The 19,596-nt window shown below is 48.1% G+C and overlaps 1 protein-coding gene across 6 annotated transcripts in view; it reads left to right on the top strand.

The window, feature by feature from the left end:
- ETS1 (ETS proto-oncogene 1, transcription factor) overlaps nucleotides 1-19,363 on the top strand; it is a 127,280-nt gene extending 107,917 nt beyond the window's left edge. For all 6 annotated transcript variants that reach the window (XM_053928283.1, XM_045192770.2, XM_045192771.3 and 3 more), the window contains 2 exons: nucleotides 14,572-14,690; nucleotides 15,592-19,363. In XM_053928283.1, coding sequence (XP_053784258.1) covers nucleotides 14,572-14,690; nucleotides 15,592-15,807 — 335 coding nt within the window. In that variant the 3' untranslated portion in view covers nucleotides 15,808-19,363. The remainder of the gene's footprint in view (nucleotides 1-14,571; nucleotides 14,691-15,591) is intronic.
- Nucleotides 19,364-19,596: the final 233 nt, after the last annotated feature.

The raw sequence follows: 19,596 nt of genomic DNA, 5'->3' as shown, positions 1-19,596 counted from the left end.
ATGAGGCTTCTCTGGCAATCCACACTTGGGGGCAAACAGATAAAAGCATCAAAAGTTCTTTTAGCACAAATAAAAATATGTCCTGGAGGTCTGAGTTCTGTTTGATCCCTAATCTGGATATATTGTTTTTAATGCTCCTCCCTCCCTCTTTCCTTCCCTCTCTCCCTCTTTCCCTCCCTCCCTTCCTTCTTTCCTTCTTTCCTTCCTTCCTTTCTTCCCCATGCCCCCAATAAAACATGCAGTGAGTGGAAGGAGAGGGAAGCTGACTATTAATTACAGGCCTCAAAGACCAAAGTAGTCATTTGAATTAAGAAAAAAAAATCATTTTTAAGGATCTTAGCGTTTGGCTGTTTCCCCTTTATAATTGTACATTTACCTTTTCATGCTATCTCACATCATGGTGAGAACAATAGCCCAGAAAACAGAAGTCCTCTGTGCTCCCTCCCAACTCTAACACACTGTGTGATTTTAGGCAAATTTACCTTCTACCCTTTTCTACTTTTAGCAAAGTAGAAGTGTTCATCCTTCTCTTGGTGGTAGAAGATCTGTGAAAGTGTAATTCAACCAAATCAATTAATTAAACAAATAAGTGCTAGACTTTGTGCTAGACCGAGAGGGGCAAAAGCTCAACTGTAACAAATCAATTATTTCAGCAAACGTCTCCCAGCGCATGTGGAGTGCAGATAAGTGCTCGAAGCTTTTGAGAGAGCAGTATCTTGTCAAATTCAATGTGTTAGAATTGTGTTTAGGCTTCAGTTGAATTTTCTTCCTGCTGCGGTTTGAATGAAGCTCAGGATTTGCCAGGCACGTGGGGGGCAGCGCATGTTTAGATGGCTTTTTACCTCTGCCCAATGCCTGGTGAAAGTCTCCTGCTCACCCCACAAACCGATTCTAGGTGGCGGTTCCTTGCTCTGTGCCTTCCCTGTGGTCCCTTCACGTTTCTGATACCTGTTTAGGTACATTTCAGAGACAGCTCAGCCCTCTCCGCCGCCCGAAGAGCAGGCGTCGACTGGAACACAAATGGGTCTCTGGCTTTACGCGGTCATGTTGAGATGAGCCAAAGTTTGAAAAAGTACTTTGGAAGGTGGAAGGCATCGTATAAGTGTTGCAAAGCTTTTTATTGCTCGTAAAAGTCAGGCCTATTTTTTTATACCTCAACTCCTGCCTTCCTTTGTTGTTTTTGTTTTTTTCCTTACAATTCGGTTGCTCCAGAGTGTGGGTGGCCACACAGTGGGAGCACTCGTGTGCTGCTACCACCACTACTTGGCCTGAAGGAAAGGGCGGATGCGTAGACTCTGAGCGGGGAACAGAATCCCTTTTCCTGCTGCAATACTAGACGTCTTCACCCTTCTCACCTCCAAAGAAATACCTTTTATTTCTTCATATGATGTCCTAGTTACTGCACTGTAAGTGTGGAAATCAGTTAGAAACTGCATTTTCACATTTTCTTGCACAGTTACATTCTTCCCCTAAAGATAAGAAAATTGCATCAAACTTCTCTGGGCTCCCATGGCAACTTGTTAAATGAGGTCAAGATGTGGGGGCAGATAACGTGGCTTGAAAGCCTGCTTGTTAGCTCAGTTAAGAATACATCAAATGCAATGCTGGCTTCCGCCAAAATGTACCTTCTTACCTTACTGTGAACTGCTTATGGTTATCAGACTGATACAATCAGCTCCGTTTCTCTGTTCGAAGATGCATGATGAACCCCATCCGAGGCAAGTGGCCCCATGTTTTCTGTGTTTGACACACCTAAGCAACATGCTTTCCGGATCCCTGAAAAACACAGGCACCTCTGACTTTTTTCAGGTTCAGTAGGTATACAAGCACATACTAGATTGTCAAATAGTGTTCCCTCTGTCCCACCAGCCCCATTGTAGACATGGTGGAGGCATAAAAAACGCCTTATTCAAGGCCACCTGACTGTAATCTGCACAGGAGGTAGCTCCCGAATGCATCTTAAGTACCAGATGTCTCACCTACATGCAAGTTTTTCCTCCATATCAAGGAATGAAAATACTCATTGGTTATTATCTCAGTTATCACCTTAGAGCGATGGGGGGCCTTGTCTCCTGCCGGTCACTAATTAACACTGCACACCCGTGAGTTAGCAGGGTGGAGGAGGGGCAGGGCTGGTCTCTGGCTTCAGTCCAGGGTTATTAGTCTATAAATCGCCTTTACCCAACTGCATTCTGGATTGCCAGTCATTGCCACCGATAAGGAATCCGTCCCTCCTACGGCCACGGTTGTTATTGGGCTGACTTGGTGGGAACGCCCTTGTCAATACCCAGGTGTGTCCCCACCTTTGCGTTGCAGTTGTGAACGACGCGGGTAGGGTCTCCTCGTTATCCTGGGGCCTGAAGAAAGCTAGGCCCAAAGCCATTCTGAACTGTAATGGAATTGTGTGTTATAGCCTTGTGCAGATTTGCGACTAGACAGTCCCTCAGTCCCCTGCAGGCTACATTGGGGACATGCTGGAGTTCAGCTTCCAAATATTTTGACATGAGACAGAGAAAGGGCACCAGTCTTGTAGAAAAAGAAGGCCCACGCATGCCCTGTTAGGCCCTCTCCCGTTGCTCCCGGCCTGAAATGAATCTTCTTGCCACTTTGATGGTGGCACTGCAGCCGGCCTGAAGTCCCACAATGAGAGAGTCCCCACATGCCCAGACCCTGGGTGTCCCGTCTCATAGCTGAGTTTTAGGGGTCAGTAACCCAAAGCTACTACTAAAACATGTTCTTGAAAATAAACAACTTTACTGCAAAAGGAAGTACTTCAAAGCCGTTCAATTCAGAATGAAAGCTAAGATTTGGCAGCGGGACCTGAAATCACAGTTTTCTGCAGGAAAGCTGGATTACAAAATAATCTCAATGTACTCAGGCACGAACAACAACTGAGGGAACTCTGGGCGTGAGCCGGAGCTGCTGATAAGGGAGGGGAGAGGGCGCACCAAAGAAAATTAGTAGTGCAGTGTGAGTCTGTATAGGAGATTTAGAAACTTATAAACTAAGATGGTATTGTTATTTGGAACACCGTAGAGCTTTTGAACTTGGGGCTTGTTCCCTGAGCCAACCAGTAATACAGTCTCTCTGTGTAAGTGCTGTTGGTAGAAGACGGAGACTTGACTCCAGTCGAGAAGGACCCCCACTTGTTGAAGGGGGCAGGGAGCTCTGATGCCCGTTTTGTTCAGGGTTCCCAGCCAGGCAGAGCCAGCCGCTGGTGGGCACGTGGGAGACCATCCTAGTGTCAGTGGGGCGTCTCCTTGGGTAGCATCTGGGCAGACGGGAGGGCAAGAGCTTAGGAAGGAGAAAGGCAGCGGCACCCAGTATCTTCCTGTTTCTGGCTCAGAGGCCCCTGTCCTTAGCCCATGGCAGGAAGCCCGGCAGACCCCTCAGCTCACATGGAGCGTTGCTGCTGGCCGGCATCTCGGGAGCTGGAGGGGTTCTGATCTCTGGGCTGTGTTTGATGTGGGTTCTTAGGTGGGGTATACACTGGATTTGGGGGTCTCTCTGGAGTATTGGGTTACCATGCTGCTCAGTAACAGGATTGGTGGGGCAGCTCTGGGTCATGGGAGAGGCAAACCTCTGGAAAGATCTGGACTGGATGGGAGTAGAAGTCCCCTTCTGTTGCCTGCATAGCCGTGTCTCTGCATCTGCCTCCCCTGATTCACTTGGTGACAGTTTTTCTTAATCATCTGCCACCTGCAGAAAAAGGTCACGTGGTAGGAGGCTTTGGCCTCACTATTAATTTTTTTCTAAATGTCTTTTAGAAATGTGGAAAGCAGAGGTTCCCTGTTTCGTCTGCTGCCTTTGAAGGCCACACCGGCTCAGCCACCTCACTGCCTGGATTCAGCTGCAGTAGCACCTTGCAAGCTGCCTCTGGGGCAGGAGAGGCCCATGTATACTTCACAAAATATATCTCAAACCCCGGTGCTATTTCCAGCAACCTGAGGCCGAGTGGTGGCCTGGAGTTTGGGTGGCAGCAGGCTCACGAGTTGACCCATCTTTTCTGAGTACACCCCTCCCCACCCCTTGCCTGTTTTAGGGGAAATTTCTAAGGTTCACACTTTTTTGGTCACTGTTCCTTTAACAAACTCTAACTACAAGTGCTGGAACTGGGTGGTGACTGTTCTGGAATTCTACTCTGTCTCCAGTGTGAAGCTCCACCTTTTTGTCTTTGAAGTAAAATGTTTCTAAGGAGCAAATTCAGTCAGGCTGCAGAGTCCTTGCTGCCTTTAGCAACAGGCCCCGGGAGAGTCTCCCGTGGCCAGGCTGGGAAAGGCCATGCAGGATGTCTGCAAGGTCCTGCCTTTGCCCTTGGCACCTCCCTCTCTTCCTGGATGGCCTTCGCTGTTTTGGGGAAAGAGCACTGGTTCCTCAGTATAGAGACTCAGTTCAAGAGCAGCTGCACCTCTCTCTGTCCTCCATAAAGTGACTTCCATGTGACGCCTGCAGGTCGGAGGCTCATCCACGCCCTGTCTGCCTTCCGATTCGGGTCCAGGCTGACATGCTGGAGGGTGGCCGCTCGATGGGGTTTGACCACAGTTATGTTTTAGGGGCTGATCGTGTCAGGGTTAGGAGCAAGGACTCTGGAGCCAGACGCCTGAGCGTGTCCTGGCTTTGTCACACACTGGTTGTGTGATTTTGGACACGCTAACATCTCTGTGCCTCAGATTTCTCGTCTGCCAAATGGTAACAGCGACAGCTCCTGTCTCCCAGGATTGCTGGGAGAATGAAATGAATGAGGTTATGGGAAGTGCTGCACACAGGCCGTGTTCTCTTCTCTGGGTGCTCGTGGTTACCGCTGTTCCATGTTATTCTCCCACCTGCCGGTCTTTGCGATGTCATTCTACATTCCTGGAGGTCAGGAAACATATCTTTTACTTAGAGAACTCCAGTGATTACTGGCACTCTCTTGGGGTACAGCAGATATTTAATATCCGATGAGGTCAGCTCAGCTATTCAGCTAACTCACACATCTGTTAAACTCCTGCTGTGTGGACTGCTCTTTCATACACATTATTATAATTTGTTTACCTCTCACCCATAGCCACACGAGAAGGGTTCTGTTCTTATTGTACAAATGAGGGAATTGGAGTTCTGAGGGGGAAGGGGGACTATTCCAAAGTCACACAGCAAATGTCAAAGAAGATGCCTTTCAGAGTTTTCCACAATGTGAGGCGGGAGGAAAGCCCCTGATACTAGCAATGTGTGTGTTTGGGGGTGCTGAGAAGCAGATGTCAAGACAAGCTTAGACTGGAAATAAATTTATGGGGGGGCTTCTGTGATGGATAAAGTGGGGGAGAGTGAGGGAAGGCAGGGGAGCCTTCAGACCTTGCTGCAGGTCTGTTACCTGTAAAAGGAGAGAGGGAAGGAAGGAGATGTGGGTGGGAAGAGCCTCCCACTGCAGCTCACTTCCAGAAAGGGTTTGGCCAGGCTGGTGAGGCATCCTCTGACCCACATTGCCCAGTGGAGAGGGGCGCTGCATCTCCCAGGAATGGCCCGTGCGTCCACCATGCTCCGTCCCTGGCTGGAACAGAGCTTAGGAAGCTTGGCCTCAGTGGGGACACGGTGGATCTAGTCACGTATGCTCCCTGCAGCAAGAGACCTGAGCTGCATGTTGTCATGGCTGCCACCGGGCGTGTGGCCCACATATTATACCTGGCGAACGGATGCAGGTTGTCGAATAGACCAGCACAGCTTTTCTGTCTGGCTAGTTAGGTGTACAGCAGGATCCAAGACCGAGGTCAATCCGATACTCTTGGGGGGCCCATGGTAGGCTCCGGAGAACAGCGTATTGTTGACTGTGAGTAACCAGCTGCACTGTCTTCAGTGTGACTCACCCTGAGAGATAATGAGAGTGAAAGTCCTTCCAAGGTGAGTGAATGTGAAAGTTTAAACTCTGAAATGAGGCTGGGGCTCGCTTTGCTGGAAAGGTACGCACAGGGCACGGCTATGTGGAGGTGTGTGACCTTCAGAGCCGGGGGGGGGGGGGGGGGGGGCAGTTTCTTGTGAAGGCCTCTCAAGGCTAGCTCTCGGCCCTGCCTCCTTTAAATTTTCAGTGCATCAAATGAAGGCGGAACAGAAAAAAAAGTATTTCTTCCGCTGCCTCCATGCTGTTGCTCATATTGTGTGTTGCAGTTCAAGCCCACCTGGCTACAATGCCTGACATTTGAGGGGTGTTCAGAAATTATTTGCTGGGTAAATGCTTAAAAAAGCCAGGGCCCACATGGTCATTAGCAACTAGCTCACCTGCCAAAGAGCTGTAAGATGCCTAACCAGTTATTTCTCTCTTCCTTGGGATGCAGGCGACACTTTACTCCTTGGAGAACATCGATTCCAGAGGTTGCTTTGAGGGGCTACTGGGAAAAGGCACTGGCTTCAGATTTCTTGAGTCCTGTTTTCTAATCCTCATCAGTGAACACGGCTTTCTTTCTTCCTGTAACCTAGCTACCTAGGAAGGCATTTTCCTCGGAACTTGACATTGGTTAGAAAATGCACTTCCTTGGCATCTAACAAAATTCTCATCCTATCCCCTCAAATCCAAACCTAACCTATTTCTGGTGACTTCTTAAAAGAATCAGTACCTAGAAGACATCAGGAGGAAAAAGCTCTAAGGAAACCCACTTCCTGAGTGAGCGTCACTGGCTCGCTGTCCAAGGAAGTGTCTGAGTGGCAGGTTGAATGTGGTTACCCAGAGTTCTTGGGTTTAGAGGAAAGAGGTGTGTACATTTGAATATCGGCTGTCTCTTTAAGAGAGAAACAATCTTCTCTCTCCTGTGGCCCCCGCCCTGCTCGTGCGCCCCGCCCCCCCCACATGTGTACTTGAACACATGCAGGTGTGAGGAGGCCAAGCAAAAACAAGGGTCTTTTCTGAACACACTAAAGTGCGTAACTGTCACGTTCTCAGGCCCCAAGCTCACTCCCCAGTGAGCGTCACTTCTATCTGTCCCAAGTGGGGCAGCGTAGCCAGCCTGTGGCCAACCAGCTGGGCCCAGCCTGTCCTGGACATTAATGGCAGACAGACTGAATGTCTCACCTCTGGTTAATGCTGACAGGGTCTACTTCTAGGCCCAACTCCCGACACTTGTGGGGAATGCTGCCGAGCGCTCCAGGTCAGCCCTCTGTAACAATGAAGTAGAGCATGCTTGGGAAGGAGCATAAATGATTGGGGGGGGGGGGGAAAGCACATTGGAGGAAAGAGGATCTAAGTCTGTCTGTGGCCAAGATTTCCCCAAACCATAAATGTCTGTGATACTTTCACTTGCAAAGCAGCTTGCATCTGTTCTTTCTGTGTGCCTCCCTACTTTGAGTTACAGCAAGAACTTCACAGTTATTCCTGATGTGAATAGATCTCACCGGGTTATTCTTGTCTACGATGTTGAAAGCATTTCACATTGATATACTTTAATCATTTTTTTTTCCTTTTTTGCCTCCAACTTTCTACTTTTTCAAAGTTGCCGTAAAAAGGCCAACTTAATTCTTGGAAGAATAATTGATTTTATCTAGTGCTTTTGCTCTTTTCTTTTTCATCCCATCTTTTTTCTTGTCTTTCTTTGAAAAGTCTGCTTTGAAAAATATATTTGCTGTTGTTTCACTCTTTTCATTTAATTTCATTGTTGTATTTTATATTGTTTGCAACTGTTCTGTATTATAGTAAATATGTATATATATACATACACACATATACATGTATATATTTCCTTTATGATTGGGACTACTTAGTTTGTATCTCTATAAAGTAGGATGGAGCCAGGATTACTATGTACAGTTTAGGAATGGGAGCATTGAAGCCCAGACAGGTTAAGTTGTCTAAGATCACAAAGTGAATCAGGGGGAAATTTGGATCAAAGGCTTGGACCATTGACTCCCGATTTTGGGCTTTTACCCACAAGCATGGAAATATTGTAATTGTATAGGATACTGTCTGGTGTCGTCTCTCAGTCCTGCACTGCTGGACAGGCTTTATTACTATTTGTAATGCTTTCCCCTGTCTTTAAGTCTCATAGGCCAGCAGCATGGACTTGACTTCCAAGGGTGGTTTTCATTGATTGCAGAGCTCTCTTCTAACTTGTTTCTGTTGTTAGACGCCGGTTCGAACATCAGTATGTTCATGTGTTCTTCAGTACCTGTTAGAGTGTGTTTTTGTGGTTCTGAGTTGAATTAGTGGAACTTATCGCTGCCTTTCGTTGCTGGGCATCGATAAGGGAGCAGATGTAGAGAACATGCTGACTTCACAGTGACTCATGACACCGAGGCCTGTTGGCTTGTCATAGACTGTGCTCGACAGGGACCGTGTTGGAGATGAGCTGAGATTGGGTCAGGGATGGGGGCAAAGGGAGGGCATGACTCAGAAGAAATGGGAAAAGACACGTACAGACACAACGCCAAGCCAAACTAGCAAGCGATCCCTACCCTGTCTTGTCTTTTAAAAATCTTCCCAAACACACCAGCAGTATGAACTCTTGATTTTTCATTCTTAGGCGGAAGATCGGTGCAGCTTCAGGCTGAGTTTGGTCCACAGGGATCAAACTCTGTGGTTTGATCAGAGTCTAAGAAAAAGACTCTGCCAGGCTGTTTTCCATTTTATTTGTCATTAAGCCTCATTTAACAGGGACTCAAGGGAAATAGAGAGATTTGGATTTTGGGGTTTTTTGTCAATGATAATTTAGAAGGGGGTTGACAGAAAGGGGGTGATGCTTAGCCTCTGGGGTCACCCAATCCACTCTCCGCGTTGGGAACTCCTGCAGTAGCAGGAAAGGAGCTTATGAACATATGGGTGGGTCATTTCTGGATTTGAGTGTTCCGTTTTTGCCATCATCGTTTGGCTGTGGGTAGACACCTGGGTGGAAGGGCGGGGCCAGTGAGGCCCGTTCCTCTGTTCTAGGACCACCTGGCAGATGTGTGCTATTCGGGCCCAGTCAGCCTGTTGCAAGGGCGACCAACCATGAGAGTTTCATAGGTTAAAATAAATGTGGTGCCCTGCCCCCTCCCCCTGCAAGTGTTTGATTTGACTTTTAGAGTCAAGCTAAAGAGACTCATTTCTCAAAGTAGCAAATTAATCCCCAAAGGACAGGAGGTGTGGTAGTTTTTATTTTGGGGAACATGTTGATGAAACACAGACTGGAGTCACCCATGCTGTTTGGTCCCAAATATAGTTTAAGAGAGAGAAGCCATTTGGGTAGATTTTTTCAATCCTTACACGTCTCTTCAGAGGAGGATTGTTTTAGAATACAACTCAGTAAACGCTGACTGAGCCCTGTCACACACCAGCCGCCATACCTGGCACTGAGAAGACGGGATCAGCAAGACACCGTCCACGTGTGTAGGGGGCTGATCCCGGGGGCCATTAAGCGGTACATAGCTTTGCGATGGTGGGTGTTGGTGGATGATCACCGTTCTAAGCTCTGGGTTTCGGTGGTGAAAGCACACAGCCCCTCCCTTTGGAGCATATATCCTAGTAATGAGGGACAGACACAGAGCGCCATCGGTTGGTCTTCTAAGTGAACCAGTGGGAGGCAGCCCACAGGAGTGACTGCCCAGTGTGCAAGTCTACTCTTCTACAAGCACTTCCCACTAGGGCACAGGTGGCAGATGACAAGTCGCAGTTGAAATGAAAAGGGAAAATGGAAGCCCCTCCCTGAATTCACTACTAGTGAGTTCATCGACATGGGTAGGCAACCTCCGAGCCTAGAAAAGGAGAGGAAAGATACTGACAAATGACCAAATTGAAAGGATTATTGCTGTGAGCATCTTACTAAAATTTTGTTCTAGCCCATCACTGTATATTTATTTAAATGGCTCACTTCTTAGGCTCAGAGTGAAGAACAAAAAAGCAGGTTTTTAAAAAAAATAACCAACTCCCAGTGAGACAGATTGGCAGGCCATCCAGTTGCTTGACAAGGAGAAGAGACTTAAAAAACATGAACAAAATCAGTAGAAATTTACCTGAAGTTTTGCCCTTAGAGAGAGAGAGAGAGAGAGAGAGAGAGAGAGAGAGAGAGAGAGAGAGATTGTAGCCTTGGAGTTGAAGTGCCTTGAGGGTCCTCTCTGGAGGGAACATTCTCTTGTGATTTGTTTTGCTGGCCTGGGACCCCTCCAGGTACCTGCCTGATAGGTCTGCTTCTGAGCTTGTATCAAGTTCTTCAAATCAGGATTGTCCTGTGGTGCTAAGAACTTTCCTCCTGCCCGGAGGCTGAGAAGAACAAAGCAGTCAGAGGAAATCCCCTGCTGCAGCCGAGGAGGAGAGGAGGGAGCAGACTGCAGGGGGTGGAGGCCCAGGGAGTAGGGGGGGTGGTGTGTGAATGTGTGTGGTGCTCTACCCCCCCCATCTTTGGAGCGAGACTTCCTTCTAACAGGGACCCCTCTGTTGTTGTGGCTCCGAGCTTTGACTTGAGAAGCATAGTCTCCCAGTGATGCCACCAGATTCCTGAAGTGTGACACCCAGGGCAGCTTGGTGAAGGCTGCCGTTGACTGCCTCGAGGCCCCCAGACAGGGATGCCATTGTGAGTCACATTTAGTATGTGCGCTCCCCTTCCCATGACTGGCACTATTCTTAGTACCATTCTCTGCTCCCTGGGACAAAGGTCACTGCAACCACAGTCTGGGTGGGTGGGTGGATGGGGCTGGGCCCCGGCGTGAGAGGAGGTGCAGGAAGAAGGAGGGAGAGGCTTGACAATTTTAGGATATGTTGGAGCAAGGACAAGGGATGGAGCCTTTGGGCCCTGGGGTCCTACACTGAGCAATACAGACATATCTCCTGGGAGAGCTGTCACTAAGAGTGCTGGCCTCTTCCGGTGTTTCCACAGCTCCAGGGCATGAGAAGTTCCTGTGGGCCTGGGCTTGGATGTTGCTGGTGAGCCTGCCTAGTTAGGGTGCCTGCCAATCCCAGAGCTGCGGCCAGGCGTGGGATCCCACGTGGCCCTGAACTGCCCGCCCAGACCTGAGGTGAGGGCGACACTGTTGTGGAAAGAGGCTGCTGGGCTAGATCATCCACGACTCCAGGGAAGGAACAGGCCCCCCTGCAACCTCGTGCTTTCTGGGAGAAGATTCCACACCCTTCCCATTTCTGTCGCTCCCCACACTGAGGGGCCATCTAGGAGTCAGCACAAGGGGACTAGAAAGGACTTTGAGAGCAATTGTGGATTCCTTTTATTTGGCTCCACAGCGAGGGCTTTCTGAAGGGTGGGCAGCGCCTTGCAGGAAACCCAGGCTGAGAGCTCTGTGTGCTCCTTAGCTTTGGGTGTTTTCTTCAGGAATCAGGGGAAAGAGACTGGAGCTGATGTCACTGCTATTTTGACTTTGCTATTGTGAAGCCGGCGCAGAGACGTTCCTTCCCCTTCAGTTCCCGCACTTTCTTTAGGCATCTGCTTTTCCTATTACTGTTCCCTCCTCCCTTTGGTGTAAGTAGAAGCAGAGTTAGAGAGCACCATTCTGCACGACCTGGGCTCCCAGTTCCCGATTTCACAGTCGGATGTTCTCTGTGAACAAAGGGAAACTTACAACAAGGAAAAAGCCCTGCAGACAGGGCCTCACCCTGCCCCCCAGCCCTACACACAGGCGTGCGGGGTCCAGTGTCCATAGCAGGCTGGCACAGGACGATGCAGCCCGTGACGCGGACATTTCAGTTTGGGAAATGGCACTGGTAGGAAAACCAGCCACAGTCCCTCTGTCTGGGATCCCCTCCTCTAGGAGCTGGCTCCGGAGACAGGAACAGAAGCCCCCTTCTCTGCCTTCTGGCAGCCCCTTCTTAGGGACTGTGGATGGTGGGATGCATGCTTCCGAGCTGTCTCTCTGGGACCTGCCCGGGTGGAAGCCTGGTGTTTGCTTCCCTTTCCTTATCTCCGCGTCACTAGCCCTCTACTCCCCACGGGGAATTTAAGATAAATAGTGTGAGAGAGCTTTTGAGAGAAATACCAGGAGAGCAAAATAATGACGTGAGCAGCTACCACAAAGGGACCTCACTAATTGGGCTGGAAATGTCACCCGTGGAGGTGGACACCAAGGTCACTAGCTGTGGGAGGGTCGGGAGAACCATGGGCTGCCCCGTGTCCTGTGGCTGCCGTGATGCATGAGGAAGAGAAGATCCTGGATTAGTGTGACCAGGCAGGCAGAGTGGGGTGTCAGCCCCCAGCTTGGTCTTGTCTGGGGCGATGTAGCGTTGATTGAAGAATCTGGGGGCCAGGCTGCATGGGTTCCAGTCACAGCCACCGCTCCTCTAATGGGAGTGGCTTTGGCCAATGCCAGTGCACCCAACACGGTCCGAGTTTTCTCTGCTGTGATATGGTGAGACCTCATGCGCTAGCAGCAGCTGCCCCGTGGAGTTACTGAGAGGAGTAAGTGAGAAGCGAGAAACAGCAACAACACATGTCTGATGCACACAGTGCCCAGTAAATCGTAGCTTTGCTATGCCAGGGGCTCTTAAAGCGACTCCTCTTTCTGTCTACGTCTGCCGTCTGTGGACCCAACTCAAAAGAGGGCTGCCAACTCCAGGGCCCATTTACATAATTTTGGGTAGTGGATCTCTCTATCCCCAGGGGTCCCGTTGGGCATATAGTCATTTTGCATTTCATCAGGAAGCCTATTATGTCACAAGGGGTCTAGCTTATTTTTTTTTTACCACCAGAAATTCCATAGCATTTCTTAATAGAGATCTGTTTTCTTATGCCTTCTGCCCATCAGGGTGGCTTTTCAATGGTTTCTTATATGATGTCGCATTTAGTCCTGTGAGCCCAGACAGGGAGTCGTAGCTGGTGACTTTAAGTCAACTGACAAGAAACCTGCAAATGTGTCTAAATCTCACACCAGGTAGTTTTTCAACAAGGGGTGAAAACAGATGAGGATACTCTTCAGCCATTTGTACTCAGGGCTGTTCTTTCTAATGCTAATTGGTTTTGTAGGCCTTTGCTGAATGTATTCTAGGCTACCTGCACGATCATTTTAAAGAGCTCAAGGTGCATTTTCAGAAGGGCTAGGCAGTGATAGGTCCTTTTCCACGTAGCTGGGGGTGCGCAGAGGGGGAGCAGGGGAAGCACCACGAGGAAGCAGGTACTGAAGGAGCGTTTCCTTGCGGTCAGATCCCAGCACACGCCTGGCACTGCTTCCTCGCAGGTGTCTGTCCAGCCGGCCCCGTGCTTGTAGTCAGAAGGCCTGCACAGTAGGCCCAGGACCACCATTCTCTAACGGTGCCTGCCGCAAAGCCACGTAGATGAGCTCCTTTTTCACGCCCACAGAGTGGGAACAGTGAGACCACTGTGCTTCGTGCCCAGAGAGGAGCGGGCGGTGGGTTTTAGGAGTGAGCAGCGTGATGCGTGTGGACGTGCCTTGTCGAAGTGTAAGACGGAACAAGAGATTACCCTGATAGACTGACTATAAAGGACATTTCTTTTTTAGGTGGAGAGGGAAACCAACCTAAACCTTGTTCCGTATTGAATCTCAGTTCACTTTGGATCAGACAAATTTGAAACTCGGGTTAAGGGTTAGCACTGCAAAAAGTTCAGCTTTGCTATGTGAGTTAGAGCATCCCAGGCTTCCTTCATGGACACGGGCTGGGTGATTCCCCGTCCTGGTCCTGCTCTGTCCGGATGGCTTCTGAGGCAGTGTCCTCAGCACCGCGCAGACCCGTCCCGCACAGCACGGACAGCTGAACTGGTCTTTGTCTCCCTGGCTGCACTCAGGAGTCACACAAGACTCCCTGGCAGCCTGGTCGTTTCTGAATAGACAGTTATCCTCAGAGGAAATCCATGGAGCAGGAATCTTTCAGCATACGAGAAATGGACTGTCACAGTATTGTCAGGCCTTCCAGAACTAAGATTTGGGCAGTGTTGGTGCCTGAGACAAGAGAAGTGTGTGTGTGCATGTGTGTGTGTGTGTGTAAATTAGAATAGACTGAACCCATGAAGAATTGGAGATAGTCATCACTTAACCTCTGAGGATTTCCCGGGGGCAAGTTAATTACTCACAAAGTGACGATTCTTTCCTCTCTTTGTTTGGGTGCTTGCCTGTATGTGACCTGGGAAGACAGGATGGTGGTGGAGAGGAATATTAAGACCCAACTAACTCTGCCTTGCGTGAGCTTAGGACCGTAATCTTCTCGCTTGCTACTCAGGGGCCAAAGACTCCCCCTATAGGGGAGTGCTTATGAGGTTTGACTTCTGATGGGAACTGGCAAGGACATCCCTTAGTTAATACCTCTATTACTTCTGCAGGCAAATGACTTAGTTTTTAAAGGCACAAAAGACTATGATGCCTTAGAATATCTCGGAGGATAGAGCCCGTAGTTCTTTTTTTCTAGAGTTTGCTTAGCAGTAAAAATGGACCGACCCTTAAGCCATTCAAAGGAAGGTAATGATATATTGTCTAAGTGGATTTTCTTTGTTCTTCTGGTTGGCACGTCTTCACCTTCTCAGTCTGCGTGAGCTCTGGCACTGCCTCCCGTGTCCGTGCTGCGTGTCGCCTCCCTTTTCTCCTGGCTAGAGGGACAGAGAGGAGGGCAGAGGGAGCGCGCTGGCCTGGGGTTAGCGGCGTGAGCACTGCGCATCCGGTGTAATGATTCACGATGCCTTGTGTTTCCAGGCAGTGGACCGATCCAGCTGTGGCAGTTTCTTCTGGAATTACTCACTGATAAATCCTGTCAGTCTTTTATCAGCTGGACAGGAGATGGCTGGGAATTCAAGCTTTCTGACCCGGATGAGGTAAGCAGGGAGCGATTCCGGAGTGCCGAGTTAGAGTTAGAGGGAACTCTGGAAGGGGGTTGTGTGAGTCTGGTGACATTTTGTAGGATTCCAACCCCGGCTCTGCCACGTGCTACTTGTGTGACTTTGAGCAAGTTACCAAGCCTGTCTGTGCTTTAGTGTCACTCTTTGGGAAATAGAGAAAGTATCTACGTTGCCCATTTGTTTTCTAGGATTAACTGATAACAGGCACGTAGGATGTGGGGCCCCTAGTAGCCCTTCGTAAATGTGAGCTGCCTCCTCTTAGCACTTTTCCTGGTCCCCTGGCTCTGTGAATCTGAAAGGGAACAGGCAATTCCAGAGGCCTTGGAAGATCGGTGCGATTTGTTCATTAATTCATTCTTTGATCCAATAAGCGCCCATTGAGTGGTTGTCTCTGCCTGCCCAAGTCTGGGGATTAAAAAAACGAAGAGAGGCAACATGCTCTGTTGTGGCAGAAACAAAGGGCGAACTATGCCCAAGGGCACGAAAATGCTTCCCATGGATGAGAGGCAGCTCAGTGCTCCCCGAGTCCCCCACATGAGAGTTCACGCTTTCAAAGCAGGGACATTCTCTTAATAACGTAGGGAGAGAAGAGAGTCTACAGTGTTGCTTTCCTTTTTCACTTTAACTCCACTAGGTAGAAGTTCAGGGTCTATGTTTTCATCAACGTAGAGAATCACCTTTATTGCCATCCCTACCCAACCCTTGAAAACTGCAGCTCAGGAGAGATAGGTCAGAAAAATAGTTTCCATGTACATGAATCTCTTAACTGACTTACTGGAACATCAAAGGTCACCATGAATGGGTAAAGGCATATAAACATGTATATTTGGATCATTTGATAGATTTTTTAAATCCCCCTCCCCTTTTAAAATTTCAGGTGGCCAGGAGATGGGGAAAAAGGAAAAACAAACCGAAGATGAATTACGAGAAACTGAGCCGCGGCCTCCGCTACTATTACGACAAAAACATCATCCACAAGACGGCGGGTAAACGCTACGTGTACCGCTTCGTGTGTGACCTGCAGAGCCTCCTGGGGTACACACCCGAGGAGCTCCACGCAATGCTGGACGTCAAGCCCGACGCCGATGAGTGATGGACCCCAAAGGGACCAGGGAACCCCTGCTGAGACATTCGAAAGAACAACCACATCGGTTGGACTCTTCATTTTTAATTGTTATTCTATTTTTAATTTTCCAGAACTCATTTTTTTACATTCAGGGGTGGGAGCTAAGTGAGCTGCAGCTGTAATTATTGTGCGTGGTTGGAAAAGGAGAGCAGGACTGCTGGGGTGGGTGGGGTCGGAAGTGCTTGAGCAAATTTTCAGGGGAGAAAGGTCTTCTTAGAAGCTTGAAGAATCTGGCTTAAGGGAGGACGAGACTAATGTGTCTAAAGGTTTATAAAAATCATCCATGAAAAAAAGTCTCGAGTTACGGACTTATCAGCAAAAGAAATTGAGACATCCTGAGTCGTGAGACAGACGAAAGGCGATTAACTTGCTTCTGTTTCTGGGTCTTGGGGGAGGGGGGCAAACAAAAGGGAGGTGGGGTAGGTCATTTTGTTTGGGGGGTGCACAGAACCCAAGGACTATTTACCTTTGACTGTACTTTTAAAACAAGAGATGGACTTCAGACTTCATTGGGGAGGGCCCAAAATTGGGGTTTTTTTGTGTGTGCGTTAAAACTTATTTTATTAAATTTTGTGCCAGTATTTTTTTTTTCTTAAAAATCGTCTTAAGCTCTAAGGTGGTCTCAGTATTGTGATATCATGCAAGTTTGTTTTTATTTGCCAGCTGAAGATTCTGTCACAGTGAAAGAAAACTGTTTATATAGACCCCACTGGAAATGCAAAGTGCTGTCCCTGAGGCCGGGGATCCCAAACTTGTGTGGCCGTGAAGATGAAGGGAAAATAATGTCGATTTGGGAACAAGGGAACTGTGCGTGTGAACTTCAAATGTAATTTAAAAAACATTTTCATCACGCCCCTCTACTTACTTGTCATCAGTAGATTCGTGGGGTTTAGACTTAACGTTGAGCTAGGAAGCATTAAGTCTTGAACTGAATGTATTTTGCATCCCTGCTTTGGGACCACAGTAAATGTGGGAGCACTGTTGACGTCATGGAAAGGAAATCGAAGGAGGAACGTTGCCTCTGTTCTTTGTTGATTCTATACCTGTCACGCAGGACTTGGAATAAAAGCTGGGTGCATGGGCGTTACCCCTCAGGTCTGAGAACGAAGTCCTGGATGTGTGTCATTCCAAACTAACACTCTACACTTTCTCATTCATGTCTACTCTTCCCAGCCTCCCATACTTCTTGCTTCCCTCCCACCCCCACTCTGTTATTCAGTGCAGAGAGACGTGCAGCTTTCTGATTGGGGAGTGGAGGAGTAACAGCAGACAGGACATGAGTTGAAGAGTGTCCGAGACAGCCATTGAGACTCACTGGGTTTTCGGAGCGATGGAAATTAAGGGAGCATATACAAATCAAAGGGGGCGTGGCTGTCTTTGGGAGGAGAAGCGCCAGGCTTTCCTTTGAAGAACTTATTAAGCTGGTTGAGTCCGGTGTCCGGTGAGACTGAGTATGCAAAGTGAATAGTGCAGCTGCTGGTGGGGTCTTGCTCTTGGGCCTGTTACCATGGCACAGGGTAAGTGCAGGGAAAAACTGCAGAAGAGAGGAATGACTAGAAGGCAAGGGAAACATAAGAATAGGTGGTCCATGGGGTTTGCATATATTTTTAGTTTCCTCATAATTTAACTACAGATTTAATCAACTGAGGCAGTTGTGATGGGTAATCTAAAAATGGGGATGGGACCAGCATCTATTAATGAGGACAAGTTCCTAATTCAATCAGGATCTTCCCCCCCCCCCCCCACCCCGGCCCCCCATTAAAGAGATGCCCGACTGAAAAAGGAGACAATGGAAAGGCTTTACAGACTACAGTGAGAGAGGTGAAGCAGCGTTTCAGATGGGCTTCTCAGAACTGGCCTTTCCTGGGCTCTAGCTGAGAAACCGAAAGGACAATACTAACGACCTTCTGGCATATCTTCCAGAAAGGGCATTGCTAGCTCCCAGGTCCTCTTGCAGACCCTCATCATCAGGAACTCAGCTCTGTGATTCGAGAGTGTCCACATACTGATAAATTGGAGAGCCTCCTTGGAAAGCGAAGGCAGAATTAGCCCAGCTGTGTATTTTGATCTTCTTCCAAACGCAGGTGCCTTAATGAAGCTCTCGAACTATTTTAGGAGCTGCTCAGGGAGTGTTAGGTGGAATTGTTTTTTCTTAGATTATGTGATCTTAGTTGGGCACTGGCAAAGGTGTGCATGTGTGCGTGTGTGTGTGTGTTTGCAAAACTGCAGCTGAGATAATACCTGGATTTTCTAGGTACGTCTTTCCACATTTCAGTAACGGGCGAGAGTAGAACCAAGGCTGGGCATCAGTCGTGGCTTGCTGTTTGCAACCAGGCATAAAAACATTTTCTCAGCCCATCAACCTTTCCCATTACATTTAGGCCGAAAACTCCCCTTGTGTGAGTGCCTAACTCCTGCAATAATTCCATAGCAGCTAAGATATAAGAAAGTGCCTCCTCATGCTCCTCAGCCCGCCTGTCCACTAAGATGCCTTTCTCTCTAGGTCCACCGTTCTCAGTATTTATAGATAGTTTACTAGTTAAGACAGCTTTGTTGATCTGGCCAGATGCTTTTCCTCCTTCTGTCCAAAGGCCAGAGACCATCCCAGGAAGAGTGGTGGGTGGTTTATACACTGGAAATGCAACAGAACTGTTGCATTTATGCTTTTTAAAAACACATGTTAGCTTCAGAGGAAGGGTGGGCAAATCTGGTTCAGCTGGGAGAAACCCTTATTTTCCTGAAGATGCCTTAACCCACGTCAGTTTTGGCTTGCAGGGTTCAGAGTCCCTTTTGGGCCCTCCCCCATTCGGGGGTGGGGGACTTCCCTATGCAGAGCCCTGGTTTTGTGGCGGTGGGATTTGGAGGTGGCATTCCAAGATCAGATGTGCTTTTCCTCACTTTGGAGATGAACACTCTGGGTTTTAGAGCATTAACCTGCCTAGTCTTCATGATGAAAACAGCACCCTCTCTCTTCTAGCCATGCTGTGCATGCTGCTTTCTCTGTTGGGGTCTATATAAATGCGTTCGCTCTTACCTACATTCCAAAGAAGTGTCGAGGAACCAGAAATATATGTATACGTATACATATATAAAATATATATATTAAAATGAAATGATCTCTATCAGGAATACTGCCTCAGTTATTGAACTTTTTTTAAGAATACTTTTTTTTTTAAGCTGAGAAATATAGGGGTAAAAAGATGTTATATTGTGTTTGACTATTTTCCAACTTGTATTTTCATATAATTTATATTTTTTAAAAAGCTGAAAACTTAAAAGCAAGATGAAAAAAAAAGGAAAAGCAGGTGCTTTTTAAAAATCAGAACTGAGGTAGCTTAGAGATGTAGCGATGTAAGTGTCTATGTGTTTTTTTTTAAATGCAAAAAATTTCTTATGGGGGTGTTTTTGTTTATTTTAGTAGCTGATGCTGGCACATCATTTTGCTGGAGAGTTTTTTATATACTGTAGCTTGATTTCATATTGTATTTTAAACTGTGTGAAATTAAAAAAACAAAGAAATTCATTCATAACAACGTGGGCTTGGCTTGATTCTTTCCTGTCTGGTTCATGTGTGAAAGGGGGACAAAGGAGCCAACCAAAGGCAAGCACAGGAAGGGATGCGCCTCACTCTTGCTAAACCCACTCACTCTGGATCCTTTCAGATAAAGATGTCCCAATAAAGGGAGAACTGCAGTAGGAACATAGGCAACTATTACCCTGACTGGTGTGGCTCAGTGGATTGGGCGTTGGCCTGCG

This window comes from Desmodus rotundus, chromosome 7, assembly GCF_022682495.2.
Source record: "Desmodus rotundus isolate HL8 chromosome 7, HLdesRot8A.1, whole genome shotgun sequence".
Lineage (NCBI taxonomy): Eukaryota > Metazoa > Chordata > Mammalia > Chiroptera > Phyllostomidae > Desmodus > Desmodus rotundus.
Note: the sequence above shows the minus strand (reverse complement) of the source record. Positions and strands in the feature narration are given on the sequence as shown.